The 17217-nt window shown below is 37.4% G+C and overlaps 2 protein-coding genes across 2 annotated transcripts; both read right to left on the bottom strand.

Moving 5' to 3' along the window:
- Positions 1 to 99: 99 nt before the first annotated feature.
- On the bottom strand, positions 100 to 5223 carry f10 (coagulation factor X). The gene is given in 8 exon segments (XM_053476901.1): positions 100 to 827; positions 1079 to 1196; positions 2374 to 2690; positions 2847 to 2984; positions 3067 to 3278; positions 3280 to 3323; positions 3419 to 3579; positions 4901 to 5223. Coding segments are annotated over 8 exon segments (1671 nt in total). The 5' UTR covers positions 4962 to 5223; the 3' UTR covers positions 100 to 207.
- Positions 5224 to 5512: 289 nt separating this feature from the next.
- f7i (coagulation factor VIIi) lies at positions 5513 to 16381 on the bottom strand. Its single transcript, XM_053476902.1, has 9 exons — positions 16329 to 16381; positions 15011 to 15092; positions 14669 to 14832; positions 12026 to 12050; positions 10051 to 10164; positions 9748 to 9885; positions 8308 to 8408; positions 7763 to 7883; positions 5513 to 6357 (listed from the first exon to the last, which is right to left on the bottom strand). The coding sequence occupies exons 2-9, from the start codon at positions 15066 to 15068 to the stop codon at positions 5711 to 5713; spliced, it is 1368 nt and encodes a 455-aa protein (XP_053332877.1). The 5' UTR covers positions 15069 to 15092; positions 16329 to 16381; the 3' UTR covers positions 5513 to 5710.
- Between the last annotated feature and the right edge of the window lie 836 nt (positions 16382 to 17217).

Genomic DNA, 17217 nt, shown 5'->3' with positions numbered 1-17217 from the left:
GCGTAAGAGATTCTACAGAAGACTGTGTGTGTGTGTGTGTGTGAGAGAGAGAGAGATTCTTGTAAAACTGAAAGATGACAAATGACAAAGGAAACAGGATGAGTTTGCAGATATATATATGGAACCTTTATTTAAATGCATGTTTCCAGTTGTTTTTGTTTATATTTGCATCTCTTTTACACATAATTTACCATATTTTATTTTTATTCACATCCGAATCACAGGCACCTGCCCAAGTGCCCCCCTTTTTTTCCTGGATTTACTGGTTGCTTTAGACTCGGCCATGACCTGCTCCATGACGGTCTCGATCCATTTGAGATACTTGGACACCTGAGTGTAGATGCCGTACTTGTCTTTGCGAGCGCAGCCCTCACCCCAGCTTACCACGCCCGTCACGAACCATGTGTTTTTGTACCTGGTGACGTGTGGGCCACCGCTGTCACCCTGACACGCGTCCTTTTCCACCCTGGCGTAGCCAGCACAGAACATGCGGGGGCTGATGTTGAACTTGGTGGACTCCTTGCAGATGGAACGGTCTACGTAGGGTACAGTGAGCCTCTGCAGCACGGTGGCCTGGAGACCGCCTTCATGGAGACGACCAAACCCACTCACCATGCCTTCTTCTTGTTGCATGAGGACACGCTCTGCAAAGTCACGCTCGGGGAGGCACGCTGGGATGATGTACTTTGTGAAGGTAATGGGTTTGACGAGCTTGATGAGGGCAATGTCATTGTGGTAGGTCTCAGGCTGATACTGCTTATGTACCAGTACTTGTTCAACAGAATGTACCACTTCTCGCCCTTCCCTAACCAAGGTGTCTGTTTCACCTGTTTTGAAAAACAATTTGTTTGTAAGCATCATGGAACTCTATGTGTATGGAGAAAAATACGATAACAGAATTCAATATAGATTCAGCACCTTCTATAAAATTCAGTCACAAGCATAGGACGCATATCACCATCCCAGCACAAGCTCACCCCTACCATTACACTATTGTAATCAAATCAATACATACTAAACCTTTTTTGTTACATATTGAGAACATTTCCTATGAAAATCAGGTCTTTCATTTCATCACCTAGAATGACTGTGATGGAGCGGGACAGGTTCATGCAGTGGGCTGCAGACAAAATGAAGTATTCATTCAGAATAGTCCCGCCACAGAAGCCAATCTTGTCCTCATTCATGAGCAATGCCTAAAAAGAGAGTCAAAGAATTATTAGCATCTGCACTTGAGTCTCACAGTCTCAATTCACGCATATATCTTACCCAAGACTGTGATATATAGTATACAGCTGTGGGGGTAAAATCCCTCCATATGGTGTGAGATGGGTTGGTTTTTGAGCATTTTTACTAAGGTTTCCTTCTCATGTCCTCTTGGTTAGATTTGTCCTTGCCAAGTGCTCGCTAAATGTCTATTCTTAAAATGGTAATACATATGAATGGATTCAAGGGAATTGGTAAAAGTGGCACAGTGGCTTATTTTTTTATTTGCCTGTTCTCCTTATGCATGGTGGGTTTCCTAGTACAGGCCAATCCCTTGGACATCTTGGACAATGCTATGCTCCCAACTTTGTGGTAACAGTTTGGTGAAAGCCCTTTTCTATTCCAACATGACTGTGTCCCAGCGCACAAAGCGAGGACTATAAAGACATGGTTTGATGAATTTGGTGTGGAAGAACTTGAATAGCCTACACAAAACCCTGACCATGAACTGGAATGGAGGTTGAAAGCCAGGCCTTCTCGTCCAACATCAGTGCCTGACCTCATCTACAGTATGAATGGGCAAAAATTCCAACAGAAACACTCCAAAATCTTGTGGACAGCTTTCCAAGAAGAGTGGAAGCTGTTATAACTTCAAAATGGAGACCGACTACATATTGAACTACTGCATACTGTATGTATTTGGATACAGGATGCATGGTGACTTAGTGGTTGGCACTGTCGCCTTGCACCTCCAGGATCCCCGATTCCCGATTTGATTCCCGCCTTGGGATCTGGGTGCACGGAATTTGCATCTTCTCTCCGTTCTTGGTGGGTTTCCCCGGGTACTCCTGGTTTCCTTCCACAGTCCAAAAACATGCCGATTCAGCTATTTGGAATTTCCAAATTGTCCGGAGTGTGTGAATGACTGTGTAAGTGTGTGTATGTGTGGACCTGGATCTGGATTGGCACCATATCCAGGGTGTACCCCACCTCTTGCCCTAAGTCTCCTGGGATAGGCTCCAGGCCCCCCGCGATCCTGTATACAGGATTTGCATGCAGGTTTGGCCAAATACTTTTGTATAAACTTTTTGATAATTTTTTGGGCTCTTTGTAGAAGTGTGTTCTTTGAAAGAAGACAAAGCATAAAACTACTGTATTAGTGTTTACCTGCCATGGACATTCTCCAGGAGGACAGTCCTCACCGTTCACAATTCTTGTCTCTCCAGAGAACACTGATTCCTCTACAGGAGTGGGACTGGGTTCTATTAGTCCAAACCAACTGTTGGGGTCTGCCTGGCTCTTAGTGACATTTGTAACAGTCTTTTTTGCAGTTAAATTGGTTTTTACTGTGTTTTCTTCAGGGATTTCCAGTGGTACATTGACAGGGATGGTGCCATTGCCGGTATAAGTGACATTTTCTGTTGAACGATGTATTGTAATGCTTCGGGTTCCCTTAGGAAACACATGGCCACATTTAAAGGGTTCTGTGGAGTAAAAACCAAACAAACCAAGGCTTGATATAGATTCAAGTAAGAAATCTATTTTGTAGAGATTAATGTCAAGCATAAGAAAGTATGGAATGCTCTAATACTTTCAAGTCTTTGGATCAAGTGAATAAATTCTATGTGTCTTGCTTTTACCATCAGATGTACAGGTCTTCTTGTCAGCTGCTAGGTTGTAACCTTTGGCACAAGAGCAGAGTGCAGTCCCCTTCTTCTGGTCCACTTTGCAGAAGTGATCACAGCCCCCATTCTTATCCTCACACAGCTGTGGAATTGCTGAATCCAAAGATTTAATTTAAATTAGATTCGGCCAGCACTTAAATGCTTTTGTGTAAGATATGATGTTGGAGAGTCTCACCAATCTCACAGTTAGTCCCCTGAAACAATTCAGGGCAGTAACAGGAATATGCCCCTATTCCATCTTTGCACAAACCCTTGTTAAGACAAGGATTAGAGGCGCATGCATCTCCATCTATAATTTATAAAATCATAATAAAAAAGGGATTTCATCTTAAAATGTGACACTGATTCCATCTGCAAGTGATTAGATCATTGTCTTAAAAAAGGCCCTCTTGATTACAGTCACTTACCAACATATACACTCCAGAATTTATCCTATAGAAAGAAGGAAGACAGTTTCAGTCACAATACTGGGCACTTTTCAAAAAGTATTTGAATGAAAATGATAGCGGAAGAGAGAAAGGACATGCCGTCTTGTCCTTGTCCTCGAAGATCTCCCGGGCCTCCTCGTAACTACACCGCTCTTCTATGCACTCTCGCTCCATGTCACCCTTTTTTAGTTCCTCTAAAAAGCTGTTGGCCCGCCTGTGGCGTGCGAGGACCTGGTTGGCATCCTTGGTTTGGAGGAAGACTATGTACACAGCATCGCAGTTTATTAGTATCGTTGCATTGTCTCATATTTCTGCATATTCAACATAATAATATACCCTTTGGGCTGGATTATCTTCAAAATTGTGGGTTTCATAAAAAATTGGTTTCTTTTTTACATACAGTTCTCTCTAGAAGTATTACGATGGCAATTCCACTTCCCTTTTTTTTTTCAGGAGACATTTGGGCGTTCAGATTATAAGAGATTGCATTTTAGATTTTATCTCATGATAATTAAATAAATAATAGTCATGGAGGTCTAGTCTTGTTTTGAGTCCTGGGTTTGAATACTGCATTTGCTTTTAATATGTATATACCAACATGAAGACCAGAGAGCTGTCTATGGGAGAGAAGCAAGCCATTTTGAAAGTGAGAAAAAGTAAATTGGAAGAATTGATTGGAGCCATTGCATAAGCATTGTGCATAGCCAGAACAACAAGTTGTCCTAAAAAAGAAAGAAAGCAGTAGTGCACTACCAACTGGACATCGGACAGATCAGCCAAGAAAAACAGCAGCAGTTGGTGATAGAAACATTTTGAGCACTGTAAAGACAACAACCTCTTCCAGGGTTGAAGGTACTATATAGTAATCCACCATTCGATAAAAAAAAATTAAGAGATGAAATATAGAGCCCATATTATAAGCTATAAAAATCAGAACGGCCAGATTACAAGTCGCGCAAAGTCATGTAGAGGTGAGCCACAAAAGTTCTTCTACCAAAATAATGGAATGGCCAAAGTGGCAACTGGTCGAGCTGGGAGGATTTCCATCATGCTGATCAAAACAGTACACACTGGCCATACAAGAAAGGATTTCATCAGAGCAAAAAAATGAAAGTCTTTCGAGTGGAGGAAGAGGAACCCCCCGAAAACAAACACTAACTGAAGGAAGCTGTGGCACAAGTCTGGAACAGAGAATCAGATAGGTGATGTCATTGGGTCCCCGGTTGGGTTGATGAAATTCTTGCAAGCATGGGATATGCAACCAAATTTTAAGAGCACTTTAGGTTTGTTAGTTTTATACGATAGTTTTGGTCAACTATGGAGTGTTCCACTGAAGGTGTTACGTTCTTGGTTGATTAATACATCTAGATAGAAAGGATATGTAAATAACTAAAATTCCGATGTACAGGTTACTATTATCTTTTGATCTCAAACCAAAGTATTTTCACATACTGTATATACACACATATATACTATATGAAGCATGCATGCATATAGAAACACATACACACACAATTAACATACACATTATGATAAACATTTTAAAATCATGTCCTTTCAACTGAGAAGTCTTTCACTTACCCTCAGATGTAGCACAGTGTGCAAGAAGTAGATAAAGACAGGTCCTGAAGACCCAAAACATGCTGAGTTTTTACCGTTAGGCACTTCTCTATAAGAGATGACTGAATTCTGAAAGACAGGCACAGGAGGTCAGTAACCGGAGTGATAACTGACGGGTGGGGGGAGACAGAGGCCGAAAGAAAGGGGACAATAAAACGTTTTAAATCGTTTTAAAGAAATCTTTCGTTATTACGCCTAACCCTTTAACACTACTAATATGATCTTATTTGATGTTTAGCGTTGTTTACATTTAGAACACTTTTGATCTCAAACCGACCTGATTATACGAGTTAGTTAAGACAGAGTTTGGACCTTTTTTTTTTTTGTTGATCTGTTTGCTAATATTGACACAGTGCGTCCATAGTTCTCTCGCTTTCAGTTAAGACTGCTTGTTTGGAAGTAAATAATCCCATGACCTCGGATTTGTTTTATAGGTATTCTTATCAATGTGTGAGTCATTACTTGCTAACCGAAAAGGCGCTGAATCACATTGTTTGTACGGTGTCATATAGTTAATCATGTTATGATGAACAGAACAAACCTTTACGACATCTAATATTTATAATAATCTGCCACTCAGTGACTGATGAGACAAGAAAGACACAAAATCCTGGAATCTGGAATACTGATGCTGAATTTAATATCTTTATTTCATAAAATGAGATATGAAAGCAACTGATTAGATATACTCTGGTCTAAACAAGTTGATCTCAGTTCTGGATGAACCGCCGTTAAGCAGGAGGTGCTGCTATGATTGAAGGTATCTGAAGCTTAGACGATAAGTGTTGCATTGAAGGTTTTCGTAGCTTCGTTGATATCTGAAGCATTGAAGGTATCTGGTTGGGGGATTGGAGCAGCCATGCCTTTCTGAATCCAATCCAGGAAGTTAGCAACCTTGGTGTATATGGCGTAGAAGCCTGGATGCTCACATCCTTTACCCCATGACGCTATCCCAGTCAGGAAATGCGTATCCTTGTACTGGGTTATTAGGGGACTGCCATCGTCTCCTCGACAAGACTGCTGGCTGCCATCGAAGTAACCGGCGCAGAACATGTTATCAGTGATATTAACTCCGCTCTTAACAGAGCATTCTGCATCATTCAGGAAGGGCACAGCGAGCATACGGAGGACTGGGGACTTGGGTTTAGAGACCTGAGTGGTAAAAATGTTGCCTCCTTCGGTGCGCCGGCCCCATCCGCTAATGATGTGGAAGCGAATGGCGTCCAGTTCCATTTTGGCGAACTCTAACGTTGGCAGACAGATAGGAATGGTGTAGTTCGTAAACGTAGCGGGCTCACTCAGCCGCACGAGAGCCAAGTCGCTGTCCTCTGGTGCTGTATCATAGCTCTCGTGGGTAATTACATGTGATACAGAAAAGGTTTGCTCTGTGCCTTCCACCACGTCGATATTATGGTCCCCTGGTGAAACACAGTAGGAAAATAGTGATTATGTGCAATAATCATAATCGCTACATTTATAGTACTGTATATGGATATCTTTCTTTGATCTGATTCAAATCATTCTGATTAGAGATTCTAACTTTACATGTGCTTTGATGTCCATATCAAATCAGAAACTTTAGAAGTGTTTCTGCCTGCTTTGAAGTGTTTATTCATTCATTCATCTTCTATACTACTTATCCTGGGGAACCTGGCACCTATCCCAGGAGACTTGGGGCATGAGGCAGGGAACACCCTGGACAGGGTGCAAATCCATTGTAGGGTACATACACACTACAAGCAATGTGGAAATGCCAGTTAGCCTAATCTGCATGTCTTTAGACTGTGTGAGGAAACCAGAGTACCCGAAGGAAGCCGAGGCTGGGATCGAACCCTCAACTTTTGAGGTTTGCTAGGCGACAGTGCTAAGAACTACACCACCGTGCCACCCACAAAGTTTTTAATCGGACTAAAATATAACAAAAGAACACAAGAACACGTATCCTTCCTGATAGATCTCACCTTCTTACATCATCTATGTGAGAAGGCAATCAGTGCCCTTCCGGAGGCCAATGACCTAGTGGATGAACATAAGTTGTTTTTGTTTAATTCATTGTTTTGTAAAAGTTTCCTGGAAACTTCGTCACGTCACGTAATATTACCTTACCGTGAGAAAAAATTGGCAAAAAAAAATAATATATTTACTTTAACAAAACAGAAATGATCAGATTAAACATTTACAAGGGGAATATCGACCTATTGTTCTTCACTTATTTATAAAATTTATACAGATTGGACCCGATCAAGTCAGAAAGTGTTTATTTCTATTTTTATTCTGATTGAGCTATGATCACGATTATTAATGTGGCTATTAATTATTAGCTAAATTTGTCTGTCGCCTTGCACCTCCAGGGTCCGGGTTCAATTTCCAGATCGGGGTCTGTGTGCATGGAGTTTGTTCTCCCCGTGCTTGGTGGGTTTCCTCAGGGTTCTCCAGTTTCCTCCCACAGTCTAAAGACATGCAGATTAGGCTAATTGGTGTTCCCGTATTCTGTGAACGTAAGTGTGTATGTGTGTGTGTGTGCCCTGTAATAGATTGGCACCGTGTCCATGGTGTACCCACGCCTTGTGCCCCCCATGAGGATGTATATCCAGACGAAGAGTGGGTGAGTGAGACAATGAAAAATTAGTATTGAGTAAGTTGAATTTCGTACATAATGTGGTATACAAATATAAATATAACATATTTAAAGGGACATTGTATGTTTCCATGGCTGAATGACATCCTGTAGTAGTAAGTGTAGTAATCATTTCAGTGTCATGTCATGAGCACAGACAAATGTTGTTGTATAATATAAAATGATAAGTAACAAGCAATAAGTACCTGCTATGACCTGTAGATAATGAATATTTATATTATCGATGCAGTGAGCAGCTGTTAGGATCCAGTTAGCGTCCACTAAAACTCCTCCGCAGTGACTGTCTCCGAAATATTTCAGGAGAACCTGTATGGTGTGACACCAGGGAGGGGTAACAGTGAGTGTTACTGATGTGTTTAAAGGCGGGATAACTAGACTATACAGCAAGAACCAGTTTGGTGAACCAGACTCATTTTAAAAACCATGGACCAACTAACATCATGCTGATAAATATAATTTTGCTCTAATCTCTCTTTCGGGTTCGATTCCTGATTAGCCAGATTGGCGTCCCCAAATTGCCTAATGAAAGTGTGAGTACTGTATGTGTCTGTGTGTGTGTGCCCAGTGATGGATTGGCACCCTGTCCCGTGTGTACACCACCTTGTGCCCTAATTAGTTCTAAAGACAGGCTATGTGACGACGGTATTTAGCTTCTGGAACCATGGCCTGGGTCATCTCCAGTTTTTTTATATTTAAAAATTATACACGTTACACATACAGTATTAGTTACCTGCCAAGGGCAGTGGCCTTTCTGGCACTGATTTCCACCGACAGCTCGTGGCAAAACAGTCTGTGTTCTCTGGAGTGGAGCTTTACCACATGGAAACTGAACTACAAAAGAGTTCAGAGTACAAAACAGGATATTTACAGGCAAAGAGGAAAACATGATGTCTAGTAGTACAAATTACAAGGAACTTTTATGCATTAAAAATTCACATTTAGGCATTTGGGGAAAAAAAAGCTTTCCATCATTAAATCGATTCTTACTTTGGGTTCCCACGTAGGTTACTAATTAAGTACCATCAGTACCATCATTTTAGAATTTTTTAAATAACCCAAATATCTAAAGAAATATGATGATCTCTTAAAGATTAACAGATGGACATCTAGATCCACTGCTCGAACATTAAACTAAGTTGTCATATGGCTTGATCTTGATACTGTCTGGGTTTTATCACATCGGGTTATTTATTTTCGAGCGCACTGTTACCTGAAGTTCATTGCATAGGAACGGATTGATCTGTAAATCGTTCATGTAAATGTTTCTGCAAGGAATTCGGTATTCATGAAAATCCTGCAAATTAGGGAGAAATCTACTCCTATACAAAAATACAGTAACACATGCTCCTCAAAAGATTATTTATTTTAAGCATTCAGCAAAAGTCTTTAACTTCCAGAGATTAACTTCCAATAATCGCTTAAATGATTAAACTTAAACTTATTAAAAGAATTCTTTTGATTGTGTAAAGCTGCTTTGCGAATTGTTAAAAGCGCCAACAAATAAAATTGAATTGAATTGAGATGATCTTTAATTTTAACAAGATGTGTAAAACTAACTAAGTTTAAAATTTCATTTTAAAAGATATATTAAAATGTAAAAATGATTTTACAAAAAAACAACAATAATAATAATTATTATAACATTTTCTGGTGTAAAATAAAAAAACAACGTAGCTTCCACTTATGTTTTTCAGTTTTTAGTCTCATTGTTTATTTCCCCTTTTTTTTTACGCTACAGTAAATAAAAAGGAGCTGCAGCAAAAACTTGCTCTTCACCTTACAGCTGATATTTCGATCAGGAAAATAATTTTCGGAAACTTTCATAAATCTGGTGAAAACCGTCAGATTAGTACACAAAACTTTCCTAAGATATTGTTAAATGAGGCCCAGTGTAAGATTAAGGAGTAGCTATACAGAGGTGATTCTGGGTAAACATTACAGTAGCAGGAAGCCGCTCCAACCATCATTCATCACCATTAAATCTTATAAATAATAAATACATTTGTCAGCCCTCAAGTGTCCCCTACCGGTCTGGGGCCCCAAGAAATATCTTGCCTTGCTGTTCAGGAGGAGCATCTCGGCAGGAATATTCCCACAATTCTGTGTGTTCAGGTCCCATGAGAATATTTTTGATTACGATAAAAAAAAAAAAAAAAAGAAATCTCAGCACCTTGAGCAATGCAGGACTTCCTGTCCACTCCGAGGGCATAACCTGGGGCACATGCACACTTTCTCCTGCGACCTGAACCATCACAGAAGTGCTCACATCCACCATTCAGATACAGGCACTTCAGAGTATCCTGAAATGCTGAAGAAATAGAAAGGATTAGATAAGGAAATCTTGTTTTTTTTTTGGATTATTTTTAGATTGTTAAATTTGATGCATACTGTAAAGCACAGAATAGACACGACAGCAAGTGAGGAAATCTCGTGAGTCCTGAGTGATTTAACGCAGCTTAAAGATGCATTGTACCTTCTTGACAATATTTGCCCTCAAAGCCGTCGGGGCACTGGCAGACGTAGGAGTGTCCCAGATAGATACAAGTCCCATTGTTTTTGCATGGATTTGTCAAGCATGGCTCACGAGCTGGTGCAAAAACACAAAGATGTACATGCTACAGTAAAAAGAAATATGCAAGGAGAAAACTGTTCATATGAATTTCTCATGAATGAAGGTGTGAAACCCATTGACATTTACAGAAGACGTAACCTTTGTCACATAACCTTTAAATGACTCTAAGTTTCTTACTCAGCCTTTATTGTTGAAATTTTATTTTTTTAGTCACTAAGGTTTCATTCCACTTAACAATTCTAATGATTTAATGAAACTCCACCAGTCTAAAGACATGCAGATTATGCTAATTACCATTTCCAAATTGCCCATTGCCCTGCGATGGATTGGCACACTGACCAGGGTGTACCACACCTCGAGCCCTAAGTTTCCTGGGACAGACTCCAGGCCTCCCGCGAGTATACAGGACAAAGCAGTATATATATAGACGCTGTGTGAGTGAGTGAACAATTGCTTTTGCTAATTTCCTTATAAAACTGCACGCATTGTCTCTGAAAGCGAGTTTTATTAATTACTGTTTACTGCTTTTTCTTTTAGGATGTTGTATAGAAACTTTTTTAAGACAAAACAGATAACTTGGACGTTTCCACAGTACTGTACATCACACAGGGCTTTTAACTCTTAAATTGTCAGGAAAAATGCAATGTGAAGTATTTCAAAATGTGTTCCATGTGGTCTATTTGGGCTGTGTTATATCCCCATAATTTCACTTCAACGAGAAATGGGTCTGTGTTCTTATGGGTGAAAAAAACTCTGTGAATGAGGATCCCGGCCGAGGTGGCTTGGAGCCCACTGTAGTCGTTTCCATCAACAGTCAGCCTGATCTTTGAACAGTCGCCAACTTATGGAAGAGACACATCTGTCTGTGGGAACTGTACATAGAGTCATTCACAGACATGACACGAACATTACAGGAACTCAGCTGGTGTCCTGTTCATAGTATACAAGCTCTAGTGAAACACCGGAATAAGTGCATTAGTGTAGCTGGGGATTATATAGAGACATAAAGGGGATTATACAGAGACATAAAGGGGATTATATAGAGACATAAAGAGGATTATGTAGAGACATAAAGAGGATTATATAAAGACATAAAGGGGATTATGTAGAGACATAAAGGGGATTACATAGAGACATAAAGAGGATTATATAAATACATAAAGGGGATTATATATAGACATAAAGGGATTATATAGAGACATAAAGAGGATTATATAGAGACATAAAGGGGATTATATAGAGACAAGGGAGGTTTTACATTTATAACTGTGTTCTATTATTCTGCACAATAAAAAGTCCCGGATTGACTTGTAAGCCCTTAGTACATTTGGGATTACTGATTTATATACTATATCATCTAAGAAGAAATGTATTTATGAACTGGAAATGCTAATAAAGAGACTTGATTGCTCTTTTATATGCATATAATGCTATATGTATTATGTTTTAATGCACATGACTTCATGCATGAAAGATTTAAACTGTAAAGTGCTTCTTTTTATAGCTTACTAGCTTTTAAATAAAACAATGGTATGGATATCAGTATTGAATGGATAATGGGTATCAGTATCAGAAAAGCTGTTACTGTATATTGTGTTGTCATTACATTAAGCATCTATTATGGGGAATGTGTGCTGTATAAAATTATTTGATTTTATTTTTCATTTGACAAATAATTATTTTTTATGTTTTAAAAAAGTGTAAAAAATTATTTTAGTACTGTAGTCTCCCACAGGGAAATTGTACAGTATATTTTTGACTACATGCTGATATCCTACATACAAACTATTAATGAATTCTAGTTAATCTAAATTAACTGTATAAGATATATTATAATATTATAGTATAATATATTTTCATTTCTTAATAACCTTACCATGATATGATATCCAAAATTCCCTCTGAAAAAAAGAAAAGTCACTTAATGTCAGTCATTGTTACAAGAAATACAGATATACATCATAATACTGATATATATGGATTGTGTCCTTTGTAATCATAAACCACTAATTGGTCGGTGATTTTTTTTTTATTGTTCACAAGATCTAAACTAATAGATTATTTGCAATTATAATGACGTCTTGATGTTTTTTGGCATAGACCATAAAATTTATAAAACAAACAAACACAAATGCATTTTATGGAGTAATGCATATATTACTATCAATGACTTTTTGATCTCTTGAACGCCATGATAGGGGTCTATATGGATCTATTTGACAAGAAAGGAGTTATTCTAATCAATGAGTACTTTCTTACTGTGCAAAAGGTCTGTATTTAAATCATTTATTTTTTGGGGAAAGAAAAGCAAATTATTCATACTTTTAAATGAAAAACGAGAAGTGACACTGTATCCTAACTTCAGTTAAAATGCAACAGCAAATATGCAAAATCTGCTCTTTTATTTACTTAATAATCTGAGATATTCAACAAAAAAAATTTAATAAAGTACATGTGACGAATTAAAACTTTTTTTTTCAAATCTGTCCTGCCGAGGAGAGATACTGTGATAAGAGGTAAATATGCCTTGTAATAAAATATGATGTCAGTTGCCAACTGGAAGAAGCCGTGGTTACTCTAAATGATTATTTCTCTCATGAAAATGGCCTGGTTTAATCAACAAAAGCCATGTGTTTTGGCAGGAAAACGCATGACATCATCTTGCACATTACAGGAACTCGGCTGGGAGTTATTGCCACATAACCTGTACAGTCCTAACCTGGTTCCAAGCCATTTCCACATGTTTGGGCCATTAAAGGAGTTTTAGTGTTTTAGACATGAACCAGCCAGTCTGATCAGACTGATCATTTTCTCTTGCCTGACCTTGTAGCAGGGGGTAGTTTCGAGAAATAAAGGTAGTTTTTACTCTCATAATAGGTTATTTTATTCTGCACAATCAAAAGTTTCAGTTTGACCTGAACGTTTGTTTTAATTTAAAAAAAGAAATATATTTTTAAGGCCATACCCTAAGTACAGTCTTGGAGATACAATGAGCTCATAAATTATTTATAATAATAATACACACAAACAAAATTAAAATTAAACTTTTAATAATCCCCTGTAAATAGCCATAAGAAGTGCTGGAAAAGCACCAAGTGTAAGTTCGGCCACGATCACTTGACTGCTGCTTAATTGCAGTAGAAGATCAGGTCAATCTGGTCCAAGCTTTTTAACTTTTTTTTCTTTCTTCGTCCGATCGCTTTGCGAAGGAGTATTTTAGCAAAGAAATTACAGAATTTTCTTTTATATTTAGCTGGCTTTCACTATTCACATTAACTTACAATCTGCTGACCTTTAATAAGACTCGTTAAGAATGGTCCAATCACATGAGCCCAAATATTTAAAAACAATATTGATTCGCTAAGAACAAAAGTGGAAGGGGTTCGGGGCGTACAGTGCTGCACCTCAAGGATGATTGGGAAAAATCCAATTAGAGCTCAGCCTCAAATCACATGCTTTTTAAAAATTTACGTGTCTACTGTACATAGACACTCATTTGTCCGGCGCCCCTCATACACGAACACAAATGAACGTAATGCAGTTCGATTTTTACATTCTTTTTTTTAATAAATAAATTATATTAAGAAATACAGTGGAATATTGTGACTAAATGACTTTATTTCATTATTAAAACAAATAATAGTTATGTTAAATAATTACATGTTAAAGTAGCATTCTTCTCTGCCTAATTTTAAGGGTGCAGCACCTCAGGGGCCCTTATTGACCGGTGTTATGCGCTGAAACGCCTCCCCTGCCATGGATTGCAAAACAACATAATCACTATCAAATATTATATTAGAACATAAATTGATAGATTAATGGTTTACAAATTACATGAGACAATAAAATAAAATAAGCAATATAAAATTATATATGTTGCATATGAAAAAATATAAATTTTCCATGTATAATTTTATATTGTTTATTTTATAATAAAATTAGTTTCGTCTAATTTTTTATCATAAACAATATATATATATATATATATAAGTTTATTTGCATATTCATGAAAAACCCCAGAAAATAAAATGTGCCACAAAATAAACATTATACAAGAATTTATATTAATAGTCTTGATGGCTGTCATGTGCCTAGGGTTCATTATAATAGTGATAACAATATTATATATTATATATATAATATAATAATAAACCTATGAATTTATTTTCTAATATAATATTTGATCGCCATTATGTAGGGGGGGTCAATCCATGGCAGGGGGGCATTTTAGCGCATAACAATCTATCATCATCTTGCATCTTGTTGGACCACATTTTAATGTTCAACAGACTCTGAGTTAATACTGCATCTACAGTATAACTGCCTGGCAGTTGTCACGTGACTATTACTCGGAATACTGAAATACTCAATCTACTGTAGTCTTCACTACCACTTAATGAACAACAGAATAAACATGCACAAGGTTTGCACACGTCATTATACAGTCATGCGTGTATGGTGCATGCAAATTTTTGATGTTTGGTGCTTTAACGTGGCTCTTTAAACAGCTTTATCTGACCGTTTTGGTGTCGTCCTCGAACACCTCGCGCGCTTCCTCGTAGTCACAGATCTCCTCGATGCACTCGCGCTCCAGGTTTCCCGCCTTTACCTCCTCCAGGAAGCCCGAGTTGGCGCGTCTGAAGCGCTTTAGCACAGAGCTAGCATCGTCTCTCCTCAGGAACACTGACAGGACACGTGATACAGTGATAAGAGTATTTAAAATGTCAAGATTCAAGATTCAAATAACTTTATTAATCCCAGAGGGAAATTACTTAAATTTTAATGTATTTATAAAATAAAAAAAAATCCCCATGTGACTATTTAAAAAAAATTGTAATAATGTGTTCCTTGACTGACTTACCTGCCCCTGATACAGCATGAGAAAAAAGAAATAAGACCAGAAGAGTTGGGTACTTCATGTTGCTTCCCTTAGACTCTCCACACTGATGGTCATCGAGAGATAAACAAAACGTCTCAGCGGTCGATCCGGGGGTCAAAAGAGCACTTTTTTCCTTTTTTTTTTTTTTGTTGTTGCTTTGGATAAAGTACACTCACTGACTATGCAAAGCTATGAGTGTACAAGCCTGTGTGCCAAGCATGGGTGATGTGAAGCAAATATCACAACGCTTAGATACCTCATACCAGAATCAGAAACCAGTTTTATTCACCAAAGGTTATATATTTATTTACAATATTCAACAACTGTACAGAATAAATAAAGACCATGGCGGGGGAAAGGGGAGGGAGGTCTGTGGAGGAGGAACCCGATTATATAACAGATGTACATACAGTGTGTACATACAGTGAGTGTGCAAAATATGTACTGTATTACATATAGGTTATGATAGTTATTAATGCAGTAGTGTCTTAATAATAATAACAACAACAGCCTTTATTTGTCACATGCATGCCCAGCCAAAAAAAAAAAAAAAAAGTCATACACACTAATATTTCACATTTACCTCTGTTTATGGCATTTATTCGCCATTCCATTGTTTCAACTAATATATTCAATGTCGCAACAGATATTTCCGTCTAGAGTTTGAATAATTTTTGGTCAAGATCATGTATTGACGACCTGAGAGTCAAACCAGGCAATGAAACCTTCTCCAGAACGTCTCAAAGACTTTTAATGCCGTTTGTGGTGGACAGTTCATGTGTTAAATTACATTTCGTAGTGTTCCCAAAACCAACCTCTCATAACTTGAATATATAGTCATGCCCGTGTACCTCTTTATATTTTTTCCTTTTCTACGCCTACTATTTCTATGTCACTTATATTAATTCATAAAAACATAGCCTGTTGTATATTGTCAGATTGTGTATTGTGTGTGACCAATAAAGGTTTTAAAAATTAAAAATTAAAATTAAATTTGAATTTAATACTTTTAAATAATATTAATTTTTATTATAATTTTATTATAAATTAATATTTATTGTCTATCACAATATTAATATTCTTTCATGATGTTATCAACCACTATATGCATCAGCTACTGTATTACAGGTTTCACACATGGCAAAATCCCTAATTTTACACATTTACACATAATTTTACAATTGTGAATGTTGATTCAAGGCCATATTTGTGTATTTTTTAATCCTACAAGACAGAAAAAACATTACATTATAAAAACATTACAAGCATGCAATATACAGAAAATCCCATAAAAGCATACCTGTTTGAGGCACTCAGGGAAACCAACTGTTGGTGTTGAAGAGTAGAGCTTGGTATGTTCTTTAATGAGCAAATCAGAAATATTTATTTGTTCTCATTCAGCATGGAACATCTCTGAAAACCCGCCCTAAACATTAGTCACTGGTTAACGAAAGGAATCTGAGATAACTCTCTTATCAACTACTGTATACTTCACTGGACGCATCCACACATGCACATAAAAGTTTAAATTAGTTAGCTAATTTACTTTTACTATGTAAAAGTTGTAAAAGATCAAAATATTGGGAGATTAAGGAGATTTAAATTGACTGAAATTGGGTTAAAAACCCTTTAACACATTATAAAAACATGAAACTATAGTGCTTTACACATTTTGATACGTACACAATTTGATGAGAACTCACAGGATTGGGATTAAACAGCTGTGTGGCCATAAAAGAAACCACTTGTAAGTGAAACTAATAGACTAATGCAACATAACACCGACTTCGCAAGACACATTCACACATGCATATAAAAGATCAAATTAGTTAGCTTGCTCTTTAGATTAGGTCTCATTTATTTAAAAATAGTACAAAGCTGACCAAGAGATTAACACATATAAAGATGAAGGTGTAACAGCTGTAAAAAATAAAAATGTCAATTATATATTTAGTAAAGAAAGAAGAATTAAAAGGTAGTATTAAAGTGCTGCTACACTGTTTATGGCAAAATTTACTTATTGCGTAATTCACCATTTTGCATTGAGGTTACACTTTTCACATCTGCTCATTCTCCATTCTCTCAATCTTGTGTAAACAGAAATAAATCAAGCTCATGTAAAGTAAGATGTGTCAGGCACCAAGCAGCACTAGATAGTATAAGAATTCATATGTTTTTTGACAGCACTA

The sequence above is a fragment of the Clarias gariepinus genome, chromosome 18, assembly GCF_024256425.1.
Source record: "Clarias gariepinus isolate MV-2021 ecotype Netherlands chromosome 18, CGAR_prim_01v2, whole genome shotgun sequence".
Lineage (NCBI taxonomy): Eukaryota > Metazoa > Chordata > Actinopteri > Siluriformes > Clariidae > Clarias > Clarias gariepinus.
Note: the sequence above shows the minus strand (reverse complement) of the source record. Positions and strands in the feature narration are given on the sequence as shown.

Excerpts from the sequence above, each read along its gene's own strand:
- f7i (XM_053476902.1), bottom strand. The coding sequence starts at position 15,068 with ATGAAGTACCCAACTCTTCTGGTCTTATTTCTTTTTTCTCATGCTGTA. Across the intron at positions 9,886-10,050 it reads GGGCAAATATTGTCAAGAAG|CATTTCAGGATACTCTGAAG; the intron begins GTACAATGCATC and ends CTATTTCTTCAG. Across the intron at positions 6,358-7,762 it reads TTATCTACAGGTCATAGCAG|GGGACCATAATATCGACGTG; the intron begins GTACTTATTGCT and ends GTGTTTCACCAG.